Raw genomic sequence first — 26,416 nt, 5'->3', positions numbered from 1 at the left:
TTTGTATTACGAATATACTATGGTTGTGTAGTCAGTCAGTCAGTTCAGTCGCTCAGTCGTGTCTGACTCTCTGCAACCCCATGGACTGTAGCACGCCAGGCTTCCCTGTTCATCACCAGCTCTCAGAGCTTGCTCAAACTCATGTCCATCGAGTTGATGCTGTCCAACCATCTCATCCTTTGTCATCCCCTTCTCCTCCTGCCTTCAGTCTTTCCCAGCATGAGAGTCTTTTCAAATGAGTCCATTCTTCGCATCAGGTGGCCAAAGTATTGGAGTTTCAGCTTTAGCATGAGTCTTTCCAATAAATATTCAGGACTCATCTCCTTTAGGATGGACTGGATGGATCTCCTTGCAGTCCAAGGGGCTCTCAAGAGTCTTCTCCAACACCACAGTTCAAAAGCATCAATTCTTCGGTGCTCAGCTTTCTTTATAGTCCAACTCTCACATCCATACATGACTACTGTAAAAACAATAGCTTTGACTAGACAGACCTTTGTTGTCAGAGTAATGTCTCTGCTTTTTAATATGCTGTGTAGATTGGTCATAGCTTTTCTTCCAACAAGAAAGTGTCTTTTAATTTCATGGCTGTAGTCACCATCTGCAGTGATTTTGGAACCCCCCAAAAATAAAGTCTCTCACTGTTTCCATTGTTTCTCCATCTATTTGCCATGAAGTGATGGGACCAGATGCCATGATCTTGGTTTTCTGAATATTGAGTTTTAGGCCAACTTTTTCGCTCTCCTCTTTCACTTGCATCAAGAGGCTCTTTAGGTCTTCTTCACTTTCTGCCATAAAGTTGGTATCATCTGTGTATCTGAGGTTATTGATATTTCTCCTGGCAGTCTTGATCCCAGCTTGTGATTCATCCAGCCCAGCATTTAACATGATGTATTCTGCATATAAGTTAAATAAGCAAGGTGACAGTGTACAGGCTTGATGTACTCCTTTCCCTATTTGGAATCAGTCTGTTGTTCCATGTCTAGTTTTAACTGTTGATTCTTGACCTGCATACAGATTTCTCATGAGGCAGGTAAGGTGGTCTGATGTTCCCATCTCTTTCAGAATTTTCCACAGTTTATTGTGATCCACACAGTCAAAGGCTTTGGCATAGTCAATAAAGCAGAAGTAGATGTTTTTTTGAAACTCTCATGAGTAGTATGAAAAGGCAAAAAGATATGACACTGAAAGATGAACTCCCCAGGTTGATAGGTGCCCAATATGCTACTGGAGAAGAGTGGAGATAACTCCAGAAAGAATGAAGAGACGGAGCCGAAACAAAAACAACACCCATTTGTGGATGTGACTGGTGATGGAAGTAAAGTCCGATGCTGTAAAGAACAGTATTGCATAGGAACCTGTAACGTTAGGTCCATGAATCAAGGTAAATTGAAAGTGGTCAAACAGGAGATGGCAAGCATGAACATCAACATTTTAGGAATCAGTGAACTACAGTAGACTGGAATGGGCAAATTTAACTCAAACCATTATATCTACTACTGTGGGCAAGAATTCCTTTGAAGAAGTCAACGAAATAGTCCAAAATGCAGTTCTTGGGTTCAGTCTCAAAAACGACAGAATGATCTCTGTTCATTTCCAAGGCAAACCATTCAGTATCATAGTAATCCAAATCTACCCCAACCGGTAACGCTGAAGAAGCTGAAGTTGAATGGTTCTATGAAGACCTACAAGACCTTCTAGAACTAACACCCAAAAAAGATGTCCTCTTCATTATAGGGCACTGGCATGCAAAAGTAGGAAGTCAAGAGATATCTGGAGTAACAGGCAAATTTGGCCTTGGAGTACAAAACAAATCAGGGCAAAGGCTAACAGTTTTGCCAAGAGAATGCACTGGTCGTAGCAAACACCCTCTTCCAGCGACACAAGAGAAGACCCTGCTCACGGACATCACCAGATGGTCGACACTGAAATCAGATTGATTATATTCTTTGGAGCCAAAGATGGAAAAGCTCTACACAGTCATCAAAAACAAGACCGGAAGCTGACTGGCTGAAATCATGAACTCCTTATTGCCAAATTCAGACTTAAATTGAAGAAAGTATGGAAAACGACTAGACCATCCAGGTGTGACCTAAATCAAATCCCTTATGATTATACAGTGGAAGTGAGAAATAGATTCAAGGGATTAGATCTGATAGAGTGCCTGAAGAACTATGGTCAGAAGTCTGTGACATTGTACAGGAGGCAGTGATCAAGACCATCCCCAAGGAAAAGAAATCAAAAAGGCAAAATGGTTGTCTGAGGAGGCCTTACAAATAGCTGAGAAAAGAAGAGAACCTAAAGGCAAAGGAGAAGAGGAAAGATATACCCATTTAAATGCAGAGTTCCAAAGAACAGCAAGGAGAGATAAGAAAGCCTTCCTCAGCGATCTGTTCAGAGAAATAGAGGAAAACAATAGAATGGTTATGTAAATCCAACCTTTCTGGATGGACACTTCTGTTGACAGTTTTGCTGTCTTTACCAACAGTGCCACATTTGAAGTACTTCTACAAGCTTCTTAGCACTGGTCAAGTTTTTATTTGCTTGTTTTTTTTTTAATAAATAGACAAACGGAGAGTATGTTTAAGTAGCTACTGCCGAAGTGCCCTCCGAGAAAGCTTTTCAGTTGTCAGTCCATCTAGGTGAGAAAGTATGTTGATGGCTTGGGGGTGCAGTTTCTTCTTTCAAAGTTTGTCTCTCCTTAAGGAACTGGTAGGATCCAGCTGTTTTCCCTGTGTTGCTACTCCCCATGTTTTGGGCTGTTGAAATTGCATTCTTCTGTCCTGTAGACATTTAGAGCTCTGTGATTTGAAAATGCAGTGCGACATTCAAAGTGTTGTTAAAGGAAGAATCAATTGTAGGCTTCCAGTTAACAAAGGTTCATCATCTGAGATTCACGAAGTACTACCTAAGGTATTCACTCTTTATTCTACACAAAATCCAGGGTACAGATTTTGCCACATTACTGTTGACTTTCTTCATCTGCTCTTTAAGCCCTGGCCTCTGCAGTCTCAAACAAAGGCAAAAGCTGCTTTCTACCTCCCTTAAGAAAGTCCATGATGAGTGAACATCTCATAACAGGGTTTGGGGTTGAATTCAGAACAGAATGTTAAGTGACTGTAGTCTAAACTATTTTTCTTTCGCAGAAAAAGAGGAACTATAATTTCCCTGTGATTGATAATCTCCCTTGTTCTCCCTCTTGATAAGGTGATATTCTTTATTGGGTATTGAAATAAATTTACACAAAGCAGTTGGTTAGCTGACCTTTGCAGGGAGAGGGTAGTGCTTGCTGCTGAGGGGATGATGATGTCTGTGCCTCACAGGTGCCTAGAGCCTAGTTGACTTTTTTTTTTTTTCCCCTGTATTTGACATATTACCATCAGTTTTCCTAAAACAATGTTTTAAAAAAGTTTTTCATTAAAAAAAAAATGTTCAGAATTCTTTCATAGATTTAGTGCTTAAAAAGTTACTGATACTCATCCATATTTTCAGAATCATCAATTGCCCTAACTCCTTTGCAGCCGGTGGTCAACACTAAATTCATATTGAGATGCCAAAGACTAATTCCTCTAGGAGCTAGGAAAGCCTGAAAACCACCTTCTTATATCCTGTCCTTTCATATTGGCCTGCCAGGTGGTGGCTTCCCACCTCCCATAGCCTCTTCCTTCCTGCCTACTCCGAGGCTACGATTGAGTCTGGCTTCTTTGGCTCTCACCCTTTTGCGAAGAGGGTTCACGGAGAGAAAGAATCGCCTGGTTCCCTCGGTTCTTGGGACCAGGGAATGTTTTTGTTTATGCTAAAGGGAAGCACACTGAGCAGTGGAGAAATGAGGGATCAGACAGTCATCGTACTCACACACCTCTGTCTAAAGATCAAGATGAGATAAGGGAGCACTGGGTGAGAGACAGCCTGCGTGAGGGGCAAAAAGGGAGTACTTTTGGATGGGAACTGCGGGAAGAGAGGGTGAATGAGTATTATGCCCTGTGACTCTGTTTTAAGTACTTCTTCTCTGGGTTTCTGTGATCGCATCAATAATTTTGCAGGGTGCTAATGCTTGTTGCACAGCATCGCATTTCGTTCTACAGAACAGTCCCTGTTCTGTAGCATCTCTGGTGACCTTGGGAAAGCTCTGTAACACCTCCTGACTCAGTTGCCTCACAGGTGGGTATGGATCGGAATAGTGTTTCTCCCATAGGGTCGTTATGGAAGGTGCAGGGTTTCTCAGCTGACATTTGGGGTCAGGTCGTTCTTTGTTATAAGGGGATGTCCTGTGCCTTATAGGACGTTTAGGAGCGTGTGGCCTCTACCACTGGATGCCAGTAGCCCTGCCCCCTCCAGTTGTCACAAAGAACGTCTCCAAACTTTGCCAGGGTCCCCAAGAACCATTGCTCTAAAGCCCCTCATTCAGTGCTTGGCATATAGAAATGTTCCTCAGTGTTAATGCATAGGAGGTGTGTGATAAATGTGTGAACGTGTGAATGCGTGTTGGTGTTGCTGGTGTTATGGAATTGGAAGAGTGCTAGCTCCTTCTGTAGAAGTCACGTGGAGGAGGTTCCTTGGTGATTCTTGTGGCACTAGGGTAACTGAGTTCTTTGGGGCCGGCTACCAAGAGGAGCCCTCCTTCCCCATCCTGAGTTTCACTCGTGTTGCACAGTGGCACCCACGAAGTGCCAGAGTAGCTCTTAATGTATATGCTTGATTCCAAGATGCCTGTTTTTCTTTTGTTTCATTATTCCTGAAATCAGAATGGATTATGAAGTCATAGGGTACATTGTTTTATTCTTCCCCAAAGGCTGGCATTCACACACACTTGATGGCAGCTTTGAAATTAAGGAATGGGGTATTTCTGTGTGTGTGTGGGCTTTGCAACTAGATTGGAACCTCTTTATGGGTAGAGGCTGTCTTACTTGCCATTTCTTCCAGTATGCAGCGTGGTGCCTCAAATAGTCTCCAACGTTTGAACAGCTTGCACTTTCCACTTTTCTGTGATGATGCTCTTAGACTGCCTTTCATGTGGTTTTGGACCTTTACACAACTCAGGACAAAAACCATTGCAGCCTCCTTACCAACAGTGTTATTTATTTATTTATTTTTTCAGTAGCCGCTGTTGTGTCCTTGCAGCAGCCTTGAGTGGTTGAGGCTTTACTGTATTTTGCTTACTGTAAGGATGAGTATACAGAATGAACTAGTTTTCCAACACTGGTAGTAAGAAACAGATGTCTCAAACTTTTATAGGAGGGTTGCATCATAAGTGCTTTCTAAGTTGTGTGAATTCTACTATGTGATGGTACAAAAGAGAATAATGGCGTGGTGAATTTCACTAGTCATTCAGTGCATATTAACCTGAAATGTGTTTGAAGTAGGAGGTGTGAATCAGCACAGACATAAGTTCCATGAGAACAGGGTTTTGCTCACTGCTGTATCTTTAGCATCCTGAAAGAATGCTTTGAATATAGTAAACATGGAGAGAATTATGGAATATTGATTGCTTTCCTTTCTTTGGTCACAGTTCCTGCAAGTGTCTCACAGTGTAAGCATTTCATTGTCCTGTGATTGTGGTGTTTAATTACTTGGATTTTTCCATACAAGAAGGTCCCTAAACACTAGCCAACTATTTAATCTGGTAGAAACAGCCATCTGTTCTGACATCAGTGACATAACTGACTGTGTAGGACTTACTGGTCGGGCTCCATGTGGTGTCTGAGAAATTTTCAGGGATGATTTTTAAGTGACTTTAGAGACTAACAAACAGATTCCTCTCTTAAAATGGAACTCTCCACCATCACAGTTGAGACAGATGAAGATCACTAGGCAGGCAAAAAGCGACGACTCAGGTGGGCTTAAGCAGATCAAGGACTGTTGTATTTACCTTAGAAGAGCCAGAACTCTACCCTTGTAGACAGTCTTTCAATGGTGATCCCTAATTAGAAATTTTGTGGCTTTTGGTGATCAGTAGTGGAGTCCACTGATCTCCTCTGTTTGACTTTCTCATGTATGGTTTTGGGTAGGAAAGAAGGAGACTGCCTGTGGTAGGTTCTGGGTAAATATTTGTTGATATGTCAGATTTTACATGATGTCAGATTTCACATGATGAAAGATGAAGGTCTCTCTGGAATAGAGTGTCTATTTCTTCATTCACAATTCTGCTCAGCCCATAATTTGTGCCTTTGACTGGTGGGTCAGTTTTCTCTTCTGCCCCTTTCATTCCCAATTGATGGTTCATGATGAAGTAGTGAAGAATGGAAACATCATCATTTTGTAGTGACCTTAATCTGATTTGTGCATGTTTTGCAACTCAAACCCATGTAAAGAAAGGCAACAGGCCCTATGATAAGAAATCACAGGAAGAGTGGAAATTTTCCCTCTTTAGCTCCCGTAATTATTTTTGCTGTTCAGTTGCACAGGCAGGCTGCCAGAGATAGGGGTACAAATTAATTAACCAACTGTTTGGAGAGATACGGCCATGTCATTACTGATAAGCGTAGATGTAAGTAAGGCAGTGTGTCGGCTGTTTTTCTAAAATGTGGGAGGACAGAAATATGTTACCTCAAATAAAATAGACCAGATGCTTAGTTGAGGGGTGGGAAACTATAGTTTCTGTGAGTTTCCATTTATGAGCACATATATTTCTTTCCCCTTGTTTTCTGAAGTGCTTCCTAATGTGCTGAATGCAAGGGAGAAAGTGTGGATTGTCATGTTAGTCTTTTAAAAATACAGTTGAATGTACTTTACCTCAGTTGAACATATTTGAATTCCACCCCCAGCCCACTAAAATTATTTCCGTTATAACTTTTATTCACCATAGTTTAGAGTAATTGGAGTTTGATAAGCCAGTGGTGAATTTTAAGTAGCAGTGTGTATAAAGTATGTATTTGTATGTGAACAACCCAGACAAGTGTCTTAAAGGAAACAGTTCTCGTGGTATAAGCAGTTCTGTAAGGACTGATTCTGTTTGTTTCTTATTTAGTCTTCCTCAGAGGTGACTCTACTAGGACCCCCAGTGAATAGCTGTTGGAGCAAGAACTGCAGCTCTGTGACCAGTGGCATGTTGTTGCCTGCTGGTTAGGGACTGTGCTCTGGAGTCAACTGGATTTAACCTTTAACCCCAGCCCCACCTCTTGCCAACTGTGTGATCTTGGGCCAGTTACTTAATCCTTCCACACAAATGTTTCCTCCTGTGTAGACTTGGGCTAATAATAGTACCTATACCACTGGGTTGTTGTGGGGATTATGCAATGTACAGCATGCAGAGCACTCGGCACACTGTCTGGTCTAGTGAGTTCTCCATAATCGTGTGACAAGATGGCTATTGTTATTTTGTATTTTGAACATTTGCCTGACCTTTTACTTTGGAAGCGCTCTAGAAACCAAACACACAAACAACTGGGGAGACATGGGTTTTGAACTCAAGGCATCACTCTGAACTGTGGCTGCGCGCAGGGTGTTATCTGCCAACCACATCTGTTTGCATATGGTTTTGGTAGGTGAGCTTTGAGTTCTTTGTTCAGGTATGTTGACCAGTTTCCTCTGGAAGGACAAGGAGTGAAACTATGAAGTCTGAAGAAGCAAAACTGAGATAAGAGAATGCATAAAACTTTCCTGTGAAAGTGTTGCCCATTAGGTCAGAAACGAGCTAACAGTCAAAACAAACTTGAAATACTTTAAAGTTTCCCAGTGGGAACAAACTGCGCCTCATCTGTTTTAAACAGAACAGACCGTTGTAACATTAACAGATATTAGGAGTAGAAGTAATTAACCAGCAGTCAACCCTTCCCTTTCCTCCCCTAGGGTTCCTTTACACATCTAACCCTGCCCAATTCTGACCAGAAAAAGCAGCTGTACAAGTGAATTTCGCGCATGAAAGAGAGGCCTAACAGAAAGGATTACAGAACAAAAAAACTATGATACTCTGACAAGTTGGTGTTGAGACCAACACCAATTCACACTGCAGGGACCTGGTCTGACCTATTCCCAGCTGTCTCCTAGGTCTGACCAAGTGCTGTCAAATAGGAAGCAGTTGAGTATTTATGGAATGAGCGGAGGCATGAATGAATCTGATTGATTTGTTTTCACAGGCATCAATGAAAACAGTAAAATGATGTGTGCAAGAGGGCAACAGAATCTTTTTAATCACAGGCAGGATTTATCTTTACTTTTATTGTAGCTGCTCTTTAAATAAAGCTGCCTTTGAGGAAGCTTTAATTTCTTTGCACATAAGCAATGAATAGTTTCAGACATTTGTGCATGATTCTTACCATTCTTGGAGCCATATTTTTAATTCCTCGGTGACGTTGAATTATTGACATTTAGTATACAAGCCTTGCCTTCCCCCCCACACATCATATAGAGGAAATAATGTTTTAGGAGTTGATTTATAAAGCGTTTCTCTAAAACTGGGGGAGAGTCTTTAACATGATGGCTTCCTTGTTATCTTCTTGGAAATCTCAGAGGCACCTGGATTTCAAATGTTGCCAGTGTATGTTCCTCATTCTCAAACCTGGCCCTCTTCCAGTCTCAGAATGGTCCCACCCATCCATCCTGTTCTACAAGACAGGAAGCTTGGCATCATTCACTGCACCACCCTTGTATCCAGGTCATTACCAAGTCATGTCAGCAGTTCCTTCTAAATATCTGTGAATCATTTCTGTGCCATCTTACCATGATCTCCAGGTCCAAGGTGCCCAGATCTCTTACCTGTACTATTGCAAATGCAAATGACTGGCCCTCTCACTTTTGAAGCCTGAACTTACCTTCTGTTCTGCAGTCTTGAGTAGGGTTGAAAATAATAAGTCTGATAATGTTATCCTCCATTCCAGAGAATATTTCCAGGACTTCCCAAAATCTTTTCTTCTATAAAAATAGTGGGAACACTGGCAAGAATTGACAAAATTAACTTTTTCAGAATTCTAAAAATTAAAGGCTTGCAGGATCTATTGAGCATTTATACAAAACAAAGAACTAAATCTCTGTAAATACAGGCAAACTCTGAGGTATTTTACCTAACTCTATTTTAATGCTGCCACACCCCATACCATGCCATTCTCCACGGTAACTTTGAAAACCTGTAAACCTCACAACTGTGGTAGCTGTGAAAACCAGTAGTTTAGAACCTATCAGACTGGAAAGAATGGGTTTGAAGCTTCGCTAAAGCTTTGTGCCCAGAAAATTGTCACTGTTTGAACTTTCTAGTGGGTCCCTAAAAAGCTCCATTCTCACAATTTGTCTGTATCAGAGCTCATTCTGTACCCTATCCCTAGGGTATTTGTTTTTGTTTTTGTTTTTTTTTTAAGTAGCAATCGTTGTACATTGCAGTTGTCTAAGGCAGTGATATAAGTTGAGTCTGACCAAAAAACTAAATGAGATGTCAATTGAGGTTTTTGAAGGGCCCCAACATTTTCAAGATTCGTGAGAATCTGGAAAACCATGTGCATTAAATCAACTATGCTTCAATTTAAAAAAGAGAAGAAAACAGCATGCATGTATAGGGTTATCCGCATGTCCAGGAATGACCTGAGAAAACCTTAATCTCTCACCTCTGGCTGATTTTGAGTTTTTATACAAGCAGGAAATGAAGCCTAAGGTAGAGGTCTACATTATTGCTAGAGCGTTGAAGATGTCCCAACATATGCCCAGAGCCACTTGGCAAAGCCTGGGAGACTCACTGGTTCAAAATATTTAAGAACTCCCTGTGCAATACTTAGCTAACTAAGCTCACACGTAACAAAGAATACAGACTTTACACAATTAGACCAGGTAAATCACTAAACAAACCAAAAAGGAAGGTGGATCTTATTTGTGGAATGCCACATTATATTATCTATATTGTCTAGTTTTCAACCAAAAATTACAAGATAGCCCAAGAAATGGCAAAATACTGCCTATATGTTGGGGAGGGTTTTGGGGGAGCACAAAGTGGAGCCCTGTCTAAGCAGAGCATTAATAAAATTCTGTTGAAATTAAGTTGATTTTATTCAAAGTACATTATCTGAAGTTAAGATGTTAATTGTAATCCCCAGGAGAACTACTAAGATAATAACTTAGGTAGAAGATAGTAAAAGAGAAGAAGGGAAGTTAAAAAAAGTATATTCAGTTCAGTTCAGTCACTCAGTTGTGTCCAACTCTTTGCGACCCCATGAATCGCAGCACGCCAGGCCTCCCTGTCCATCACCAACTCCCGGAGTTCACTCAAACTCGCGTCCATCGAGTCGGTGATGCCATCCAGCCATGTAATCCTCGGTTGTCCCCTTCTCCTCCTGCCCCCAATCCCTCCCAGCATCAGAGTCTTTTCCAGTGAGTCAACTCTTCGCATGAGGTGGCCAAAGTACTGGAGTTTCAGCTTCAGCATCAGTCTTTCCAAAGAACACCCAGGACTGATCTCCTTTAGAATGGACTGGTTGGATCTCCTTGCAGTCCAAGGGACTCTCAAGAGTCTTTTCCATCAACACAGTTCAAAAGCATCAGTTCTTCGGCGCTCAGCCTTCTTCACAGTCCAACTCTCACATCCATACATGACTACTGGAAAAACCATAGCCTTGACTAGACGAACCTTTGTTGGCAAAGTAATGTCTCTGCTTTTGAATATGCTATCTAGGTTGGTTATAACTTTCCTTTCAAGGAGTAAGCGTCTTGTAATTTCATGGCTGCAGTCACCATCTGCCGTGATTTTGGAGCCCAGAAAAATAAAGTCTGACACTGTTTCCACTGTTTCCCTATCTATTTCCCATGAAGTGATGGGACCAGATGCCATGATCTTTGTTTTCTGAATGTTGAGCTTTAAGCCAACTTTTTCACTCTCCTCTTTGACTTTCATCAAGAGGCTTTTTAGTTCCTCTTCACTTTCTGCCATAAGGGTGGTGTCATCTGCATATCTGAGGTTATTGATATTTCTCCCTGCAATCTTGATTCCAGCTTGTGCTTCTTCCAGCCCAGCATGTATATTAGAATCTGTCAATTCAAACAAAAGGATGTAGTGACAAATAGGGGAACAACAACAAAAAAAGACGTGTATTAAACAAATAGCAAAATCATAGACTTAAATCCTACCTTATCAGTAATTGCATTAAATGTGAATAGACTGAACAGTACTCAGCAGGCAGAAACTGTCAGATGGATTTAAAAAAATCATGATTCGGTGATACGCTATGAACAGGAAGCATAGTTCAGATTCAAAGTTGGAAATATACAAAGTAGAAAGTAAGTAGAAAATATACAAAGAAATAGTAGTCAAAGAGAGCTAGCCTCACTCTACAAATATTAGACAAAATAGATGTTTATTAATAAAGTCATTAAAAATAGGATATCTTATAATCATGAATGAGTCAATTCATCTGGAAGAAATAGCAATTATAGAGATGCATGTGCCTAGCAGAGCTTTGAAATATATGAAGCAAAAAACTTACACTGTGAAAGGAAAAAATGGACAATTTAATAGTAATAATTGGAGATTTCAATAACTCACTTTAAAGCCTGGATACAACAGCTAGGCAGAAGAGCAATATGGATGTGAAAGGTTTGAAAAACATAAACCAGTTAGACACAACCAACATTCTTTTGGAAATAGTCCATTAGCATTCTTTTCAAGTGCAAATGGAATATTCTCAGGATCATATGTTAGGCCACAATAAAATAAACCTAAATAATTGTAAAAGAACTGAAATCGTACAGCATTCTCTAACCACAATGGAGAAAACCAGAAATTAAAAACCAAAGGAAATTTGGTAAATTCACAAGCATGTGAAAATTAAACACCACATTCTTAAATAAAGTGGGTCGAGGAAGAAATCACAAGAGAAATTGTACTTTGAAATTAATGAAAATGAAACACAGCCTACCAGAACTGACATACTGTGGTTGAAGCATTACTTAAGGGAAAATTTATAGCTGTATAAATTTTTTTTTCTATATTAAGAACCTTCCTTCCTAAGAAACTAGAAAAAGAATAAGCACAAAGCAAGCAGAGCAAAGAAGACAATGAATTATTATATGTGAACTAGACAATAGGAAAACAAAGGATAAAAAGCACTGAAACCAAAGGTTAGTATTTTGGCAAGATTAGAGTACTTTGATTATGATAAAATTGACAAACTTGTAGGTAGATCTCACCACATTACTCATATTATTAAAATCAGGAATTAAATATGTAATGTCACTACCCACCTGACACAGATACAGTTATAAAGGAATACTGTGAATGACTCTCTGCCAGCACATTGAATTTACTAGGTGAAACAGATAAATTCGTAGAAAATACGGTCAAACTATCAAAAATAACTCAAGAAGTATTAGAAAATTTGAATAGACCTAGTACATGAATTTGCATTAGTAAGTATAAGATTTCCCCACCCCCTACCCGCCTATGCACACAAGCTCAGGCCCAGATGGCTTCACTGGTGAATTTTGATAAAACCATTAGCACTCACTCTGCACACATTTTCCTATAGAAATGTTTGAAAAGAACTCTTCTCAATTCATTCTATAAGGCCAGTACCAAAACCAAAGACATCACAGTAACTGGAAACTACAGACTGATAAACTCAGTATACATTATACTTGGGAAGCCCAAGAATACTGGAGTAGGTAGCCTATTCCTTCTCCAGTGGATCTTCCCAACCCAGGAATTGAACCGGGGTCTCCTGCTTTGCAGGCAGATTCTTTACCAGCTGAGCTACCAGGGAAGCCCATACATTATACAGTGTACATTTATTATATTCTGTAATGTGCAAATACTAATTATAGTTAAGCAAAAATGTTCAATATGCCTTTAATAGATGGATGACTTGGAAAGAGTCTGGATAATATATGAATAATTTCTCCCGTTTGGTCACAGTTTTCAAGTTTCAGTCCAGATTAAATGATGTTTTGTTTTCTACACTTGTCAAACACGTATATAAGTCACTTGGGAATCTTGATAAAATGCGAATTCTGATTTTCTGGGTCTGGATTGGGTCCTGAAATTTTCTAATTCTAACCAGGTTCTCAATGATACAGAAACAGTTGTATTTTAAGTAGTGAGGTTTTATATTGAGGAGGAATATAGAGTTGAGTGTACCTTTCTTTTCATTGTGACCATTAGTATAGAAGATCTGAGGAGCGTCTTCCCTCTGACTTGAAGAATCTGAAACAAACTCAAGACAGTTATTAACGTTTTAGCTTTCTATTCTGCATAGAGTTCTGCATCTTCTGAGGCATGCTTTTTGAATCAAATCTTCTGAGGCATCTTCTGAGGCATGCTTTTGGTAAGATATTTAGAGACTTTACAAATATGAGATAATTATAACATCCCTTTTAAGGAAGTTATGAAAGATATAGATTTCATCATAGCCACATGGCTGTTGGATAACACTCAGCTATGCCATAAAGCAAATAATTTGCTTAACATGCCAGCTGAAGTCTAGCCATTTGATTTTGGTTTTCATGTGTTCATTGCAAATATATAGAAATAAAGTTGTTTTTTTATGTTGATCTTGTGCACAGATTGAATGTCTGAGTCCCGTTCCCCTTTCCACCCCGCCTCCACACACAAAATTCATGTGTTGAAATCTAACCCCCAGTGTGATGATTTTTGGAGGGATGAGGCCTTTGGGGAAGTAGTTAGGTCATGAGGGTAGAGCTCTCATGAATGACATTAGTGCTCTTGTAAAGGAGACTTCAGAGAGCTCCAGCGCCTCTTCCTCTGTGTGGAGGACACAGTGAACAGAGGACTCAGAACCAGAAAGCAGGCTTTCACCAGATACTCAATGCACTGGTGCCTTCATCTTAGATTTCCCAGCTCCCAGGACTGTTGAGAAATAAATGTTTGTTGTTTGTAAGCCACGCAGACTACGTTATTTTATTAAAGCAGCCCAAATAGACTAAGAAATTTTGTGTCCTCTGATGTTGCTAAACTGGTAAATTCTGGGAGGTTTTTTGGTAGACTTTTGTGGTTTTCTGCATAAGACCGTCAAGTCATCTGCATATGCAGAAAGTTATATTTCTCCCTTTTGAATCTGGATGACTTTTGTTTCCTTTTCTTGGCTGATTGCTCTGGCAAAAACTTCAGTGCTTTGTTGAGAGAGAGGGTATCCTTGCCTCGTTTCTGACCTTAGGAGGAAAGCACGCAGCCTTTCTCCTTTAAGTGTGATATTAGTTAGTTGTAGGGGTTTTTGTAAAGGTTCATTATCAAGTTAAGGAAACTTCCTCTATTCTTGGGTCTCTGAATTTTTTTTTTTTTAAATCATGCATATTTTTTCTGCATCAACTATTATGATAGTATGGTTTGTTTTTTTTATGTAGCCTGTTAATATCACAGGTTACATTGTTTGGTTATGGATTATTTGAAGTGTCTTATTTCTGTTTGTAAATTTTCTAGTATCTTTCTGTTACTGGCTTCTAATTCGATTCCATGTGGTCAGAGAACAAACTTTGTATGATTTCAATTTCTTTTAAATTTGTTGAGGTTGGTTTTCTGGGTTAGGCTATGGTCTATATAAAGCTAACCACTTGAAAACAGACAGCTAGGTCAGTAGGTAATAGCATTCCATAGTTAATGCTGTTTTTAGTTATGTGAAGAGTTGTGGGTTTGGGTTTTCTGCATAGAAGATATTTGGCAGATGTTGTGTTGCTATATTGACTGCCTTTTGAAGAAAAGAATTGTATTCTTAATTTAATCATGAGTTTATAACTGTAACCTTAACAGTAATAATAATGATGATATTGACACTACTCTTTATTAAGTCTTTACATACACTCTGCTTACTGTGTTGAGACAGATTTAGAACTAAGCATTATACATGGGTTATCTCCTTCAATCCAAAAATCTCCTGACATAGATATCATTGTTTTCACTGATTTTCAAATGCAGGAAGTGCATTCTAGAGGTAAGTACCTCTCTTGAGGTTATACCAACTAAGTGGGAAACTCTCTTACAGCCCGTATTTTTTTATAGTCTACAAGCTTAGCTGAAGGATAGTCATGCAGTAAAGATTCCCTAAGGGTTTTGGAAGGTGCTTCTAGATTTAGGACACATTTCAGGTTTGGTTTCTGATTGAAAAGTTAGAATTTGTTGGCAACATTTTGAGGAGCTAAAGGTACCCATGAGGCGACCTGTCATGTATGTCCCCTCTATAGCCCTGCCTGGCCTTCCCTAACCCAGATCCCCTAGGATTTTGATATTTGCTTCCTCTCTTCTTTGCCAGGTACTGTATCTCATTTGCAGTACAAGTAGTGACAAAAGTAGTACTTACAGCTTACCTATGGAAGGTCACTATGAGGTTGGCCACTTTTAGCCAGGGATTAATAACTATTAGAACTGTTTTCTTCTAGCTTTTTGGTCTTTTGGTCTTTGGTTGGTTGCTTTACATTTTGGCAGGTTGTCAATTGACCTTTGTGTGTGTGTGTGTGTGTGTCTGATTGGTTCTATCATTTAATGTCTTATGGTCAAAGGAAGGTGCAGATCCCCTCTCAGAACAGAGAATATGAATTTGGGAGAAGTTTGTATAGAAGGTAGAAATAAAATTCTGTTTTATTTTTGTGCAGTTAAGATGTTAAAGCTCATGTAACAGCAATTAAAAACTTTTTTATTATATCACTGACATTCCTTTTGATTATCCAGAATTGATAGTTACCATTTGAAATAAATTTGAAATTGAACATAATAAAAGCTCAATTATGTGCAGACCAGCCTTCCAAGTCAATCCATCAGGTTACTTAGAAGTGTTTCAGACACTAATGGAGCTGAGAATCCTAGTATCTAAGGAAACCCTTGCATAGCTGAGAATCAGACAGTTCAGAGGTAACATGAGAAGTCTGATGTGTGATAGGATGTCTTGTTGACTCTGATTGGACAAGGTGGGAGAGGGGGATGGCCCTGGGCAGTGCTGAGGATCTTGCGAGGTGGTGGAGAGCACATACTTGAAAGTAGCCTACCTTCAGCTCTCAGCTCCTCCAAATACTGGCTCTGTGACTTAAGGCGGATAATCTTGTTCCTCACTTGCTTCATCTGTAAAGTGCAGATAGTGACCCTGTAAGGTGGGTGGTATTGTGAAGAGGAAGCGAGCTAATAATACTCAGCACTGTATCTGGAACATAGGAAGTGCTTGGTAATTAGACTCTTGTTATTTTTGTTGTACGTACTGCTTCTCAGGTGTCGTTGCTGTTGTGATTTTTTGTTCACTGATGTGTACCCAGAACCGTGAATCACGTCTAAGCATAGTAGACATTCAATACATGAATGAATGATGTATGTAGAGTATTTCCCATGATACCTAACATCCAGTGAGTACTTAATACAATGAGTGTACAAAAGATGGTAGCCGTAGACCAGCAAAGTTTAGAAACTGTGGCCAGTGTAACCCACTGACAGTAAAAATGGAAATATTCATAATCATAAGAGGTAAGATGGTAAAGAATCCACCTGCAATGCAGGAGACCCTGGTTTGATTCCTGGGTTAGGAAGATTCCCTGGAGAAGGGATAGGCTACCCACTCCAATATCCTTGCTTGGAGAATCCCCACGGACAGAGGAGCCTGGCAGGCTACAGTTCATAGGGTCACAAAGAGTCAGACACGACTGAGCAACTAAGCACATGGCACAGCACGTGCTGTGCGCCAGCCATGGTTCTCAGAGCCTGGTGTATGCTAACTCACTTCATCCTCGCAGCTGCCCATTAAGGTAGCTGCTACTGTCATCCCCATTTTACAAACAAGGGTCCTGAAGCCGAGGACTCGCCCAGGTTCATACTCCTAGCGAGTAATAGTATGGGAGTTTGAACTCAGGAAGTTCGATCCAAAGGCTTTTCTGAAATTCTTTTGTTGAGAACCTAGTGTGTGCCAGGCATTGTGACATGCAGACGCAGCCACTGCCTCTGGGGGTTTATATCTTAGGGTTATAGCCAAAACACAAATTATAAATCACTAATGAGTGAAGAGAGAGAAATGTCTGAAGAAATAGGGTCCTGCTTTAAATTGGGTGGTCAGGGAATGTCTCTTAATGGAATATAAGCCAGCCAGGCAAAGCATTCTGTACAGAGGGAACAGAATTAGCCAAGGCCATGAGGTGGGAAAGTGCTTGGCCTTTGGGTATAACTGTCGAGGAGGTAGAATTCTGGTGTGGATGAGGAGTGAACTGTGTCTTATGGTTGCAGAGATCAGGCTGGGCCTTCTACGTATTGATTTTCCTTCTGACTACATTGGAGTAGTTTACATAGTAAACTATTAAAGGGTTTAGTCTGAGTAGGTGATATTTGTGATTTAAAAGCATCGCTGCTTACTGTATGTGTATGGTGGGGAGTTGGAATAGGCAGAGGGGAGAACAGCCACTATTTAGATCAAAGATCAGAAGACAGTTCTTGGAAGATGATAAAAAATGGCTTATGTTTACAAAGTACTTTGCGTTGTTCCAAGCATCTTACATCTGTTCATTAGTTCTTCCTACAACCTGTGAGATAGGTGCTCTTTCTTTTCCCATTTTTAGATGCGGAAATGGAGGTAAAGGCTGCCATGCGACAAGGCTGGAATTTGAATGCAGTCAGTGTGGTTCTAACAGCTGTGCCTTTAACTGCCAGGCTCTGTTCCCTTAGCAGGCTGAGTTTTCCCATCTGTGTCTCCCACCATCCTTGCAGCCACAGTAGCTGCAGTGAGCAGGGAACAGACTGCAGCCCAGCTTTGGTTTCTTCCACTCTCCTTTACCTCTTGGATGGCCTGGTCTCCCTCCCCGGCTCTTCGTAGAGTTCTCCAGAGCATGTCTTCTGTCTCCTCTCTCCCATCTTCATCACTGCTTCCTGTCTTGCTCTGATTTTTACATCAGCCCTTGGGGATCGCCCTCCTACAGGCTTACCTCAGTAGATCCACACTCATGCCAGAGTGACCTTTTCTATCATGTGGCTTCCCTCCTTAAAACTGTGCCTTCTTCCATGCTTGCAGGGTAGAGCTTAAGCTCCAAGACTTGGACTTGGATCTTCTTCGTGGGATGCACCCACAAGTCTCTTCCACCTCTCCCCTGCCTCTCATTGCTTATAAGGTGGAGCAGCAGGGGCTGAGACCCCTGGAGAGTTAAGCTCACATTGTAAAATAGTTGCCATTTGGTGTGTATATCAGTCTCCTTAGAGTTTCATCAGTGAGCACTGGGGCTCTTGCAGCAGAACGTTTAGTGTGTGTGATGTTGTGAGTTTTTGTTTATTTTGCTGAGTGTTCACTATGTGTTCAGCACGGAATGCTCTCCATGGATTAGTTCATTTCATCCTCACCATAACACTGTGAAATGTAGGTCCTGTTAACTCTGTTTTACAGATGAGGAAAGTGAAGTTCAGAGAGGTTAATAATTTAATGGTGTTCACATAGCTACTAAGAGAAAGAATAGGGGTTTGATCTCAGTTGTCTGACTCCAGAACTGCTTGGAGTTACTGCGCTGCACACGCTAGCAAAAGAGAATTTGCCAGTGTGCATATTTGAGAATCAGACCCTGAAACACAAAATTCTACCAGAAAGTAGCCCTAGAAATAGGATCATGTGTTCACGGGAAGCTTTCTCACCCTTGAACTTTTGTCTTACTGAGTGGACACCCCGTTTTAGTGGGTGACTGTGTGACATTATGTGACATAAAGGGGCAGTTATATCCTGGACTCGGTGGCACCACAGAGACTCCATCTAATACTTAGTTTCTGTCCACCCAGTAATGTTAGTGCGTGCATTAGTTGTTTGGAATTCATGGCTCAGATGTTAAAGAATCTGCCTGCAATGTAGGAGACCCGCATTTAGTCCCTGCGTTGGGAAGATCCCCTGGAGAAGGGAATGGCTACCCACTCCAGTATTCTTGCCTGGAAAATTCCATGGATGGAGGAGCCTGGTGGACTGCAGTCCGTGGGGTTACAAAGAGTTGGGCACGACTAAGTGACCAACACCCTCACCGCTCATCCTTCAGGTTAGGCATTGTTAAGCACTGTCACTGGAGCAGAAAACAAGACAAATGCGGAGCTTAGTCTAGTGGGAGGAGGTTAAGGCTCCCACAGTTAGATGAATAGTTACAAACGGGGCTCGGTGCTGTGTGGCAAGGCAGAGGCAGGGCTGTGAGAGCAGACAGGGGCCTGACCAGCCAAGTCTCCACAGATGTGACATTGAGGCTGAGACCAAATGAAGTGAAGCAACCAGCCAGGTGAGGATCTGGAGGAAGGGGGTCTAAGCAGAGGGAACAGCAGGCACCATGCTGCTGTGACAGGAGACAGCGTGGTGTGCATCAGGGACAGAACAAAGGCCATGTGCAGGGCGCCAGCCTTGTCAGGGACCTTAGTTTTTATCCAAAGAACAACTGGAAGCTGTGGGAAATTTCCAGATGCCAGACATTGCTTCACCATCACACAGCGAGAGCGCACTTCTCAGAATCTGCTAAGCAAGGCGAGGGGTCTACTGTCACACAGAGCTACACAGTCATCCACGTACACGTTATCTTCAAAGTCCTCCATCAGTGAGTGACAGACCGTGAGGGGTGTGAGTGTGAGCATAGCTCTTGTTGAATAGTGGGGATTCCAGAAAGAAGAGAGGAAAGCTTTCTTTGCTGCAGGCACAGTTGGTCCACATTGGAGGACTGCAGAGAACAAGAAGGTTCTGAGAAGACCTGCGCAGCCTCGAGTCTAGAGCAGGCTGACTCCGCCTGGAGAGCTGTGAGGACTCAGGGTGCGAGGCCCGTGCTTATAGAGAAGTAGGTCAGGGGTCCAGTCCCACTTGGCCACTTGGGAGGCAGCAGAGGCGTTCAAGGAGAGGAGTAACTTTATTACTCTGTAGGTCGGTGACTTTGGTGGCAGAGTGGAGGAGGCTAAAGAGGGTAGAAACTCAGGAACTCCGTCTGGAGCTCTGTACTGGTGTGCAGAGGTCGCAGGGCTCTGGCCTTGGGCACCGACAGTGGGCGCACAGGGAGGAGGCAGCTTCTGGCTGTTTCCGGGAGTACACTGGGAACTGGCTGGGCTTTGGGGCCCAGCAGACCCGGGTTCAGATCTTGACTCTGCCACTTACTGGCTTGTGAAATCTCACTGTCTGGGTGCCTTAGTTGGCTGAGCAGTACGGTGAGGATGCATGACTCCTACCTCCCAGGCTGTTGGGGGACATGAGTGAGCACTTCCTGGGGTCTTCTAAAGCCTTTCTACCCTGGGAGGCACCTGGTGTGATAGGTAATATGATCATCACTGTTTGACATATGAAGAGACTGAAGTTCAGAGAGGTTAGGGAACTTTCCCAAGATCACATTGGATGCAGAGTGCTGGGGAGTGGCCCACACTGTTAGCCACTCTGCTTACAAGGCCTGTGACTGAGCGTGGTTGGGGAGGGACTGGAGATAGCCCTGTAAAGAGATGACAGCTGGGCTGAGCCCTGATGTGTGAGAATGCACCAGACATCTTGTGAAGAGCAAGGGCAGCGCCTGGCAGAGAAAAAGCTTTAGAAGGAGAGAATGGAGGTCGGTGTGCCTGGAGCAGAGAGGGCCAGGGGCTGAGGGGACAGGGGGTGGAGAGCGGGGAGGATAAACCTCTGGCCATGCCTTGAGGGTTATGGTAAAGGCTGGGATTTTATTCCGTAGGAGTGGAAGTTTCTTGGGAAATTTTAACAGTAGTCACATGATCTGTTGGAGAGTTTCAGACTTACTCAGTTACCCATGTGGAAGGGATTGTCAGCCATGTGGGAGATGTCTTCCACGGTGCTCAGGAAAGGTGCTGGGGACAGCCTTTACAGTGGGTCCTAAACAAGGGAGAGAAGTGGCCAGCGGCAGTAGAGTAACCGGACCTGCTGGTGATATGAGGGAAAGAGGAGTCAGGGGCAATGTCCGGGGTGTAGCTTCCGAAGATGAGAAGGGTCATTGACACAAAAGGGGGATGATCTTGGGGTGGGGGGTGGGAGACAAGCAGGGTGGGAAGTACTGCTCTCTTGGACGTGCTCATTTGATCGGAGATGTATGAAAGGCATCCAGATGGCGGTGTCTGGGAGGCAGTTGGATCTATGTGAGTCTAGACAGAGCTCAGGAGCTGTCTGGGCTAGAGACAGAAATGTGGGCGTTGTTGGCATGTGGAAGTTCGGGTGCGTGGGAGAGGGGAGGCGCACAGGGGACTGCAAAGGTGCAGTGTTTGGCTGCAGTGTCCATTTGGTTGTTGAGCGCAGTCCTCCAGCGAGGGTGGCAGCACGGAAGTAACTGGTCAGGACTGGCTTTGGTCAGAGGGCCTTCATTCTGCACAGGACTAGGGAGGCTCTGCTCATGCGTCCATGGGACTGGACCCAGTCCTTCCTGCTTTGCTGGCCTGGGGTCTCCAAGGGTTGATACATGATAGCCTAGATGTGGGTGCCGGGCCACTCACTAATTGGAAGGTTGGGATGACCTGAATCCCGAGAAAAATTTCAGGCCTACACACAATAAAATCCATTCTTGCAAATTAGGTCAGAGTCCATGGGATCAAGTACGGTTTTAAAACTTTTTATTGTATTTCATATAATGATTTAACTTGTGTATTTAAAGACTGTTTTGTAAACTTTTTTTTTTTTAACTCAATAGGAACTCATTTTAACTTGATAGGAACTCTTTCTTTTCTGTCATAAATGAAGCTTTTTTTTTTTTTCCTTCTTGCATTTGGGCAAGTTCCATATGTTAACTTATAGATGGCTGATTGTGAACTTACACTTTAAAAGTATTCGGAAACTGTCTCTCACAAAAATTATTTCATTTTCTCTGTTACCACAACATTCCACACGCTGTTCCTGTTGCTAAGGCCTCTGGAATGTCTCAGTGCAGAAAAAGGATATAGAACTCCTTTTTTTCCCCCTGAAGAAGACATTTAAATTATTTTGTATCTCCTAGTTTACATCTAAATATGGATATCTGGAAGAATTTAGAAAGCTAAAATTCAAGTTGCTTTAGGTTCAAAAGTCAAGTTGCTTTGGGTTCTTCTCACAGGAACTTGGTTTCATAGGGTAGCATGAAGTGTACTTCAGTGTACCATCATTTCCACGGGGATTGTGTGAGTGCACATGCGTACACATGCTGGCTTTTTAGGGAGATGTGACGTGCTACTAAGAGCTGAAGAACTGATTTCAGAGAAGGTGCAAACCTACGTTTGAGTCCTGGTTGTACTTTCTTGCTGGGTGACACTACACGCGTTCTTGTCTCCATCAGTAAAATTAGGCTCCTATTGTAGGACACACCTTATAAAAAGTGCTTAAAGGTTCAGAACTTGCCACATAGTAGTCTCTCAGTAAATGCCATATGATTATCATCATCATTGTCATCATCAGTTGCAAAAAATTGTAAGTTATTGAAGAAATTGAACTTTTTGCAGAAGTATAGATTCCTGGTGCTCACAGGGTGACCCCTTACTCACTTAGTTTTATTAGTGTTTCCGAGTCTCACAAAAGGATGAAAGGAATCAGAACAGAAAAAGAACAGTTTTCTGCATAAGCCTCATTGTGGCCAGTCACATTCTTATTATTTGAAAGGATTGATACAGTCTTTGTTTTTTTTTTTGTTTTTTTTTACAATTGCCTTATTTATAAAGGAGTGGGGGCTAATTCCCAGCAGTATCTGCTTCTCTAGCAAAGTGACATTATCGTATACACATAGCTTGACATAGAGTGCTATGAGGCACCATGCAAAACAGGCACATCACAGAGACCCAAGTCTAAACTGAATTCAATCTCAACTGAAATCACTTACTTTATTTCTTTTAATTGGAGGATAATTGCTTTACATTGCTGTATTGGTTTCTGCCATGCAACAGTGCAAATCAGCCATAATTTTTTATATATATATATCTCCCCTGCCTCTAGAGCCTCCCTTCCACCCCCCCACCCCCACCATCTCATCCCTCTGGGTCATCACAGAGCGCCAGGGTGGGCGAGATCACTTAATTTAATGCTTTAGCTACTGTTTAATTAATAAAACTAATTAAGTTGATTTCATTAATGAAACTATTGATTTTATATTTATAGACATTTCATATTTTTTAGTGTAAGTTATGAATGTTATGCCATTTCTGTAATTCAGCTTTTCCATCTTAATTGTCCTGTATCAGAGTCATTTAAGCTAGGGGTATATGGAACCTAAGGTAAACTACTAGTCTAATTTTTTTTTTTTTTTAATGAAATGTCATGTCAAATGTAGCCATGGAAAGTAGCTTATTACATGTGGATCACTGCATGGATGTAACCTTTCCCCTCTCCCACGTGCACTATTTTTAACTCAATGTGGGCTTGCTTTCGAGGAAAATAGCACACTGGCTCTTGTCATGAACTTGTTAAGCTTAGTCACAGAAATCAGCAATCTGTTAGAACCTTCTTATGTTCTTCTCTCAGTTTATATGGTCAGAGGTGTTCAGCTCTGACAATCAACTTACTGGAGTTGGCATCTGGAAAGAATTTCTAGAAATCGTATTCCTCTGGTCTTAAAGGCACCAAATTCAAGCCACTGTTATGAGTCAGAATGAAATCTCAGGTATTTGACTTAGACAAAGTATTCACCTTTCTATGAATCAGTTTCCTCCTCTCCACAGCAGGGTTATAATGGTATCTGCCTTAGTAATTGCAAGGGTAAAATGAGATCATAGCGCGAAGAACAAGTTTGGTGCTGCTCCTGCCTCCCAGAATCGTGTCCCTCCCTGGTATGTTTCAGATTCAAAGGCTATCTGTGTAGTTCAGTGCAAATAGAAACTGTCTAAGAAAATCTGAGCTATAGCCAGGTGAAGATATTAGATCAGGAATTTGATATTTTATAGATTATCATCACTTTACATCACCTCAGGGCATTTTCTGTTTCCTTTAAAACCACCCAGTTCACCCAGGGTGGAAAAGGGTGAAATTAAATCTTACAGGAAAGAAAGCAGATGCTAATCAGCTTTTTAGATTTTTTCCCTCCCTTTAAACTTGGTATTTGGTCTACTAAAAAATTTGCCCAATTGAAATATGCTAATTATCCATTCATTGCAGATATTCTAAGTAGTGCATCTAGTATAAAATACCAATTCTGAAATATTTAAAAGAGTTAAGATTCTGGATTTGAAATGTTCGCTCTGTTCCCTTGGGTGTTGCAATTTTTATTAATTGTCCGCAGTTAGGATTTTTTGGTTAACCGTGTGTTATCAAGTATCAATTAGTGTACTTTCAATTTACATATATATGCAGGTAGACTAGTTTTATGTTTAAGTTCTCACTATAAAAAAATCCAACTTGTATTTTGCCCTGTTCCAGTAATTGAACTGAGATTGATGTATGCAGTGTTATGCTTGTACTGAAGTTCTTTCTCTCCAGTGGCATCAGTATGTAAACAAAAGGACTGGAGGTTAGTTGTGACCAGAAAAAAAAAGTATGAAAATAGTTTTCTTTGTATTACATATTGACAAAACCAGCAATTTTCCTCTAAGGGAAACCTCTGCTTCCTTTATTAACTGTTCCATAGAACTCGGAGACTTGATGGCTGGAATAGAATGCATAGTTAAATAAAACCATTAGATGGTACTGCTTTGTGAATTCCTAGACATTTTCTGTGGTTACAGAGTCTTCCTCATAACCCTTATTAGACTTCTCCTGAAGTTGCTTTATTGTGTGAGGGGATTCATGGATTGTATTTTAATACACTGGTCTGTTTTACCTCACACTAATGATTTCTTGTGCATTTTATTTTAACCCTTTATAATGGTGTTTCTGTAAGCCTGATTTGATTTCTCTCTTCATAGTCATGGTGCATCACATCAGTTACTTTTAAACTGGAGTAACTTTTATCCTGTGCACTTTATCATAAGGCAGCTTTTTTAGGAATATCACCACCCCAGATGGTTTCCTATTAATGAGAACCACGTGAGTGAGTGACGCTCTCTGTCTTTATTGCAGACATGCCAATATTTGGTCTCTGTCCAGCCCACGATGATTTCTACTTGGTGGTGTGTAACGACTGTAATCAGGTTGTCAAACCACAGGCATTTCAATCACATTACGGTAAGTGCTTAACCATTTAAAAATCATTATTAGAGGGTAAAAAGGTAGAGCAGGATTAAGCTGTGACAGCATGGGTGGGGTATATTACTCCTCCCCTCTGTCAGGAAGTAGGTTTTTAATTCATTGATTGGGTTAATGCCTATCAGATGTTAGGTGTTTTCTGAATTTTCTTGAAAGGAATGTGCATTTTTCTGATTTTTATTAAAATTAGGGGAAAAACGTATTTCATAAAATCTTTATTGAAATACTGCATCAGTGGAGTAAAATATTTGTTTTCTTCTAGATCCCATGGTTGTGAATTTAGTGGGTGGTAAAATTATATATAGATACAGAGTATAGAGGCATGGCTCTTTTTAAAAGAAATGTGATTTTGAAATGTCCAAGTTCAGTAGTTCTAAATCTATCTAATGTTCTAATTTGTGAATATGGTGGAACTATGCTGTCTTCCCCCATCAAAATGTGCATGTACTTAAAATGAGGCATTGTGACTTCAGGGGTTTCATGAACCTCTGAGCCTTCCCTGGGCTGTGAGACTCCAGGCCTGTTGTTAACTGGGTGTCAATCATGGGAGACTCCAAATAAGGTTGTTTTGCATTGTCATAGTGGTAAAAAAAAAAAAAGTTCTGATCATAAAGTTTAATTTTATACCCAGTTAGAGTCAGTAGCAACTCAGAAGTATTTGAGTGCTCACCTTGTTTCAGGCATGGGGATGTGGTTATCATTTCTACCTCCACAGGGTTCAAAATCTCTCTGGAGAGAAAAGCAAAACTGGACATATATATTTTTTTTTTTTTAAACTGCAAGTTGTTTCATTGTTGTCCTCACAGCTACAAACACAGACTTGAGACAGAGAATAGCAACAGGGTCTTTCTGTAATAGAGCATTCAAGCAGGGCCTCTAAGGCGGTGATCCTGGTGACCCGAGCCCTAAGTGATGAGAGGGGGTCACCCATGCAGGGATCTGGAATGAAAGTGTGCGACAGAGGGGAGCGCCAGCGCGCAGACCTGCAGAAGGCTCGCAAAGTTAGTGAGGGAGGTAGAGTCAGCCTTCTGGGTGGGGCCCTTGTTCCTGTACAGGCTTGTAGGCAAGGAGGAAGCTGCCTGGGGGCACTGGAAGGCTTCTGTAAGGGAGGAACCCAGGACCATCTCTCTCGCTAGGGCATTCTGTGGGAAGAGGGTGGAAGCAGGAGAGAGTTCAGAGGTGAAGATGACCCCAAAGTAAGGCTATGGGAGCAGCAGGGCCGGAGGCACAGTCCAGCTTGGAACCTGCAGGGCTTTCTGTTGGGCTGGGCTGCCGTTGTTTGAAGTCACACCTTCACGATCACAAATCCCACCATTTTCCCCCAAGGAATCTTTTCTGTAATCATAAAAAGGTCCTTTGAGTTTTCTCTTCTGGATGAGGCCCCTGAGTAGGCACCAGAGTGAGTACCAAGCTGAATAAGATATGGTCTCCCTGCTTAAGACTCCAAGTGGCTGGTATTGGAAAAGAGA

The 26,416-nt window shown here is 41.5% G+C and overlaps 1 protein-coding gene across 19 annotated transcripts in view; it reads left to right on the top strand.

Annotated features, from left to right (window-relative positions):
• ATXN7 (ataxin 7) overlaps positions 1–26,416 on the top strand; it is a 133,899-nt gene that overhangs the window by 59,766 nt on the left and 47,717 nt on the right. For all 19 annotated transcript variants that reach the window (XM_055558642.1, XM_055558641.1, XM_055558636.1 and 16 more), the window contains one exon: positions 24,822–24,926. In XM_055558642.1, coding sequence (XP_055414617.1) covers positions 24,822–24,926 — 105 coding nt within the window. The remainder of the gene's footprint in view (positions 1–24,821; positions 24,927–26,416) is intronic.

The sequence above is a fragment of the Bubalus kerabau genome, chromosome 20 (assembly GCF_029407905.1).
Source record: "Bubalus kerabau isolate K-KA32 ecotype Philippines breed swamp buffalo chromosome 20, PCC_UOA_SB_1v2, whole genome shotgun sequence".
NCBI lineage: Eukaryota > Metazoa > Chordata > Mammalia > Artiodactyla > Bovidae > Bubalus > Bubalus kerabau.
This window is presented reverse-complemented; position numbering and strand designations above follow the sequence as displayed.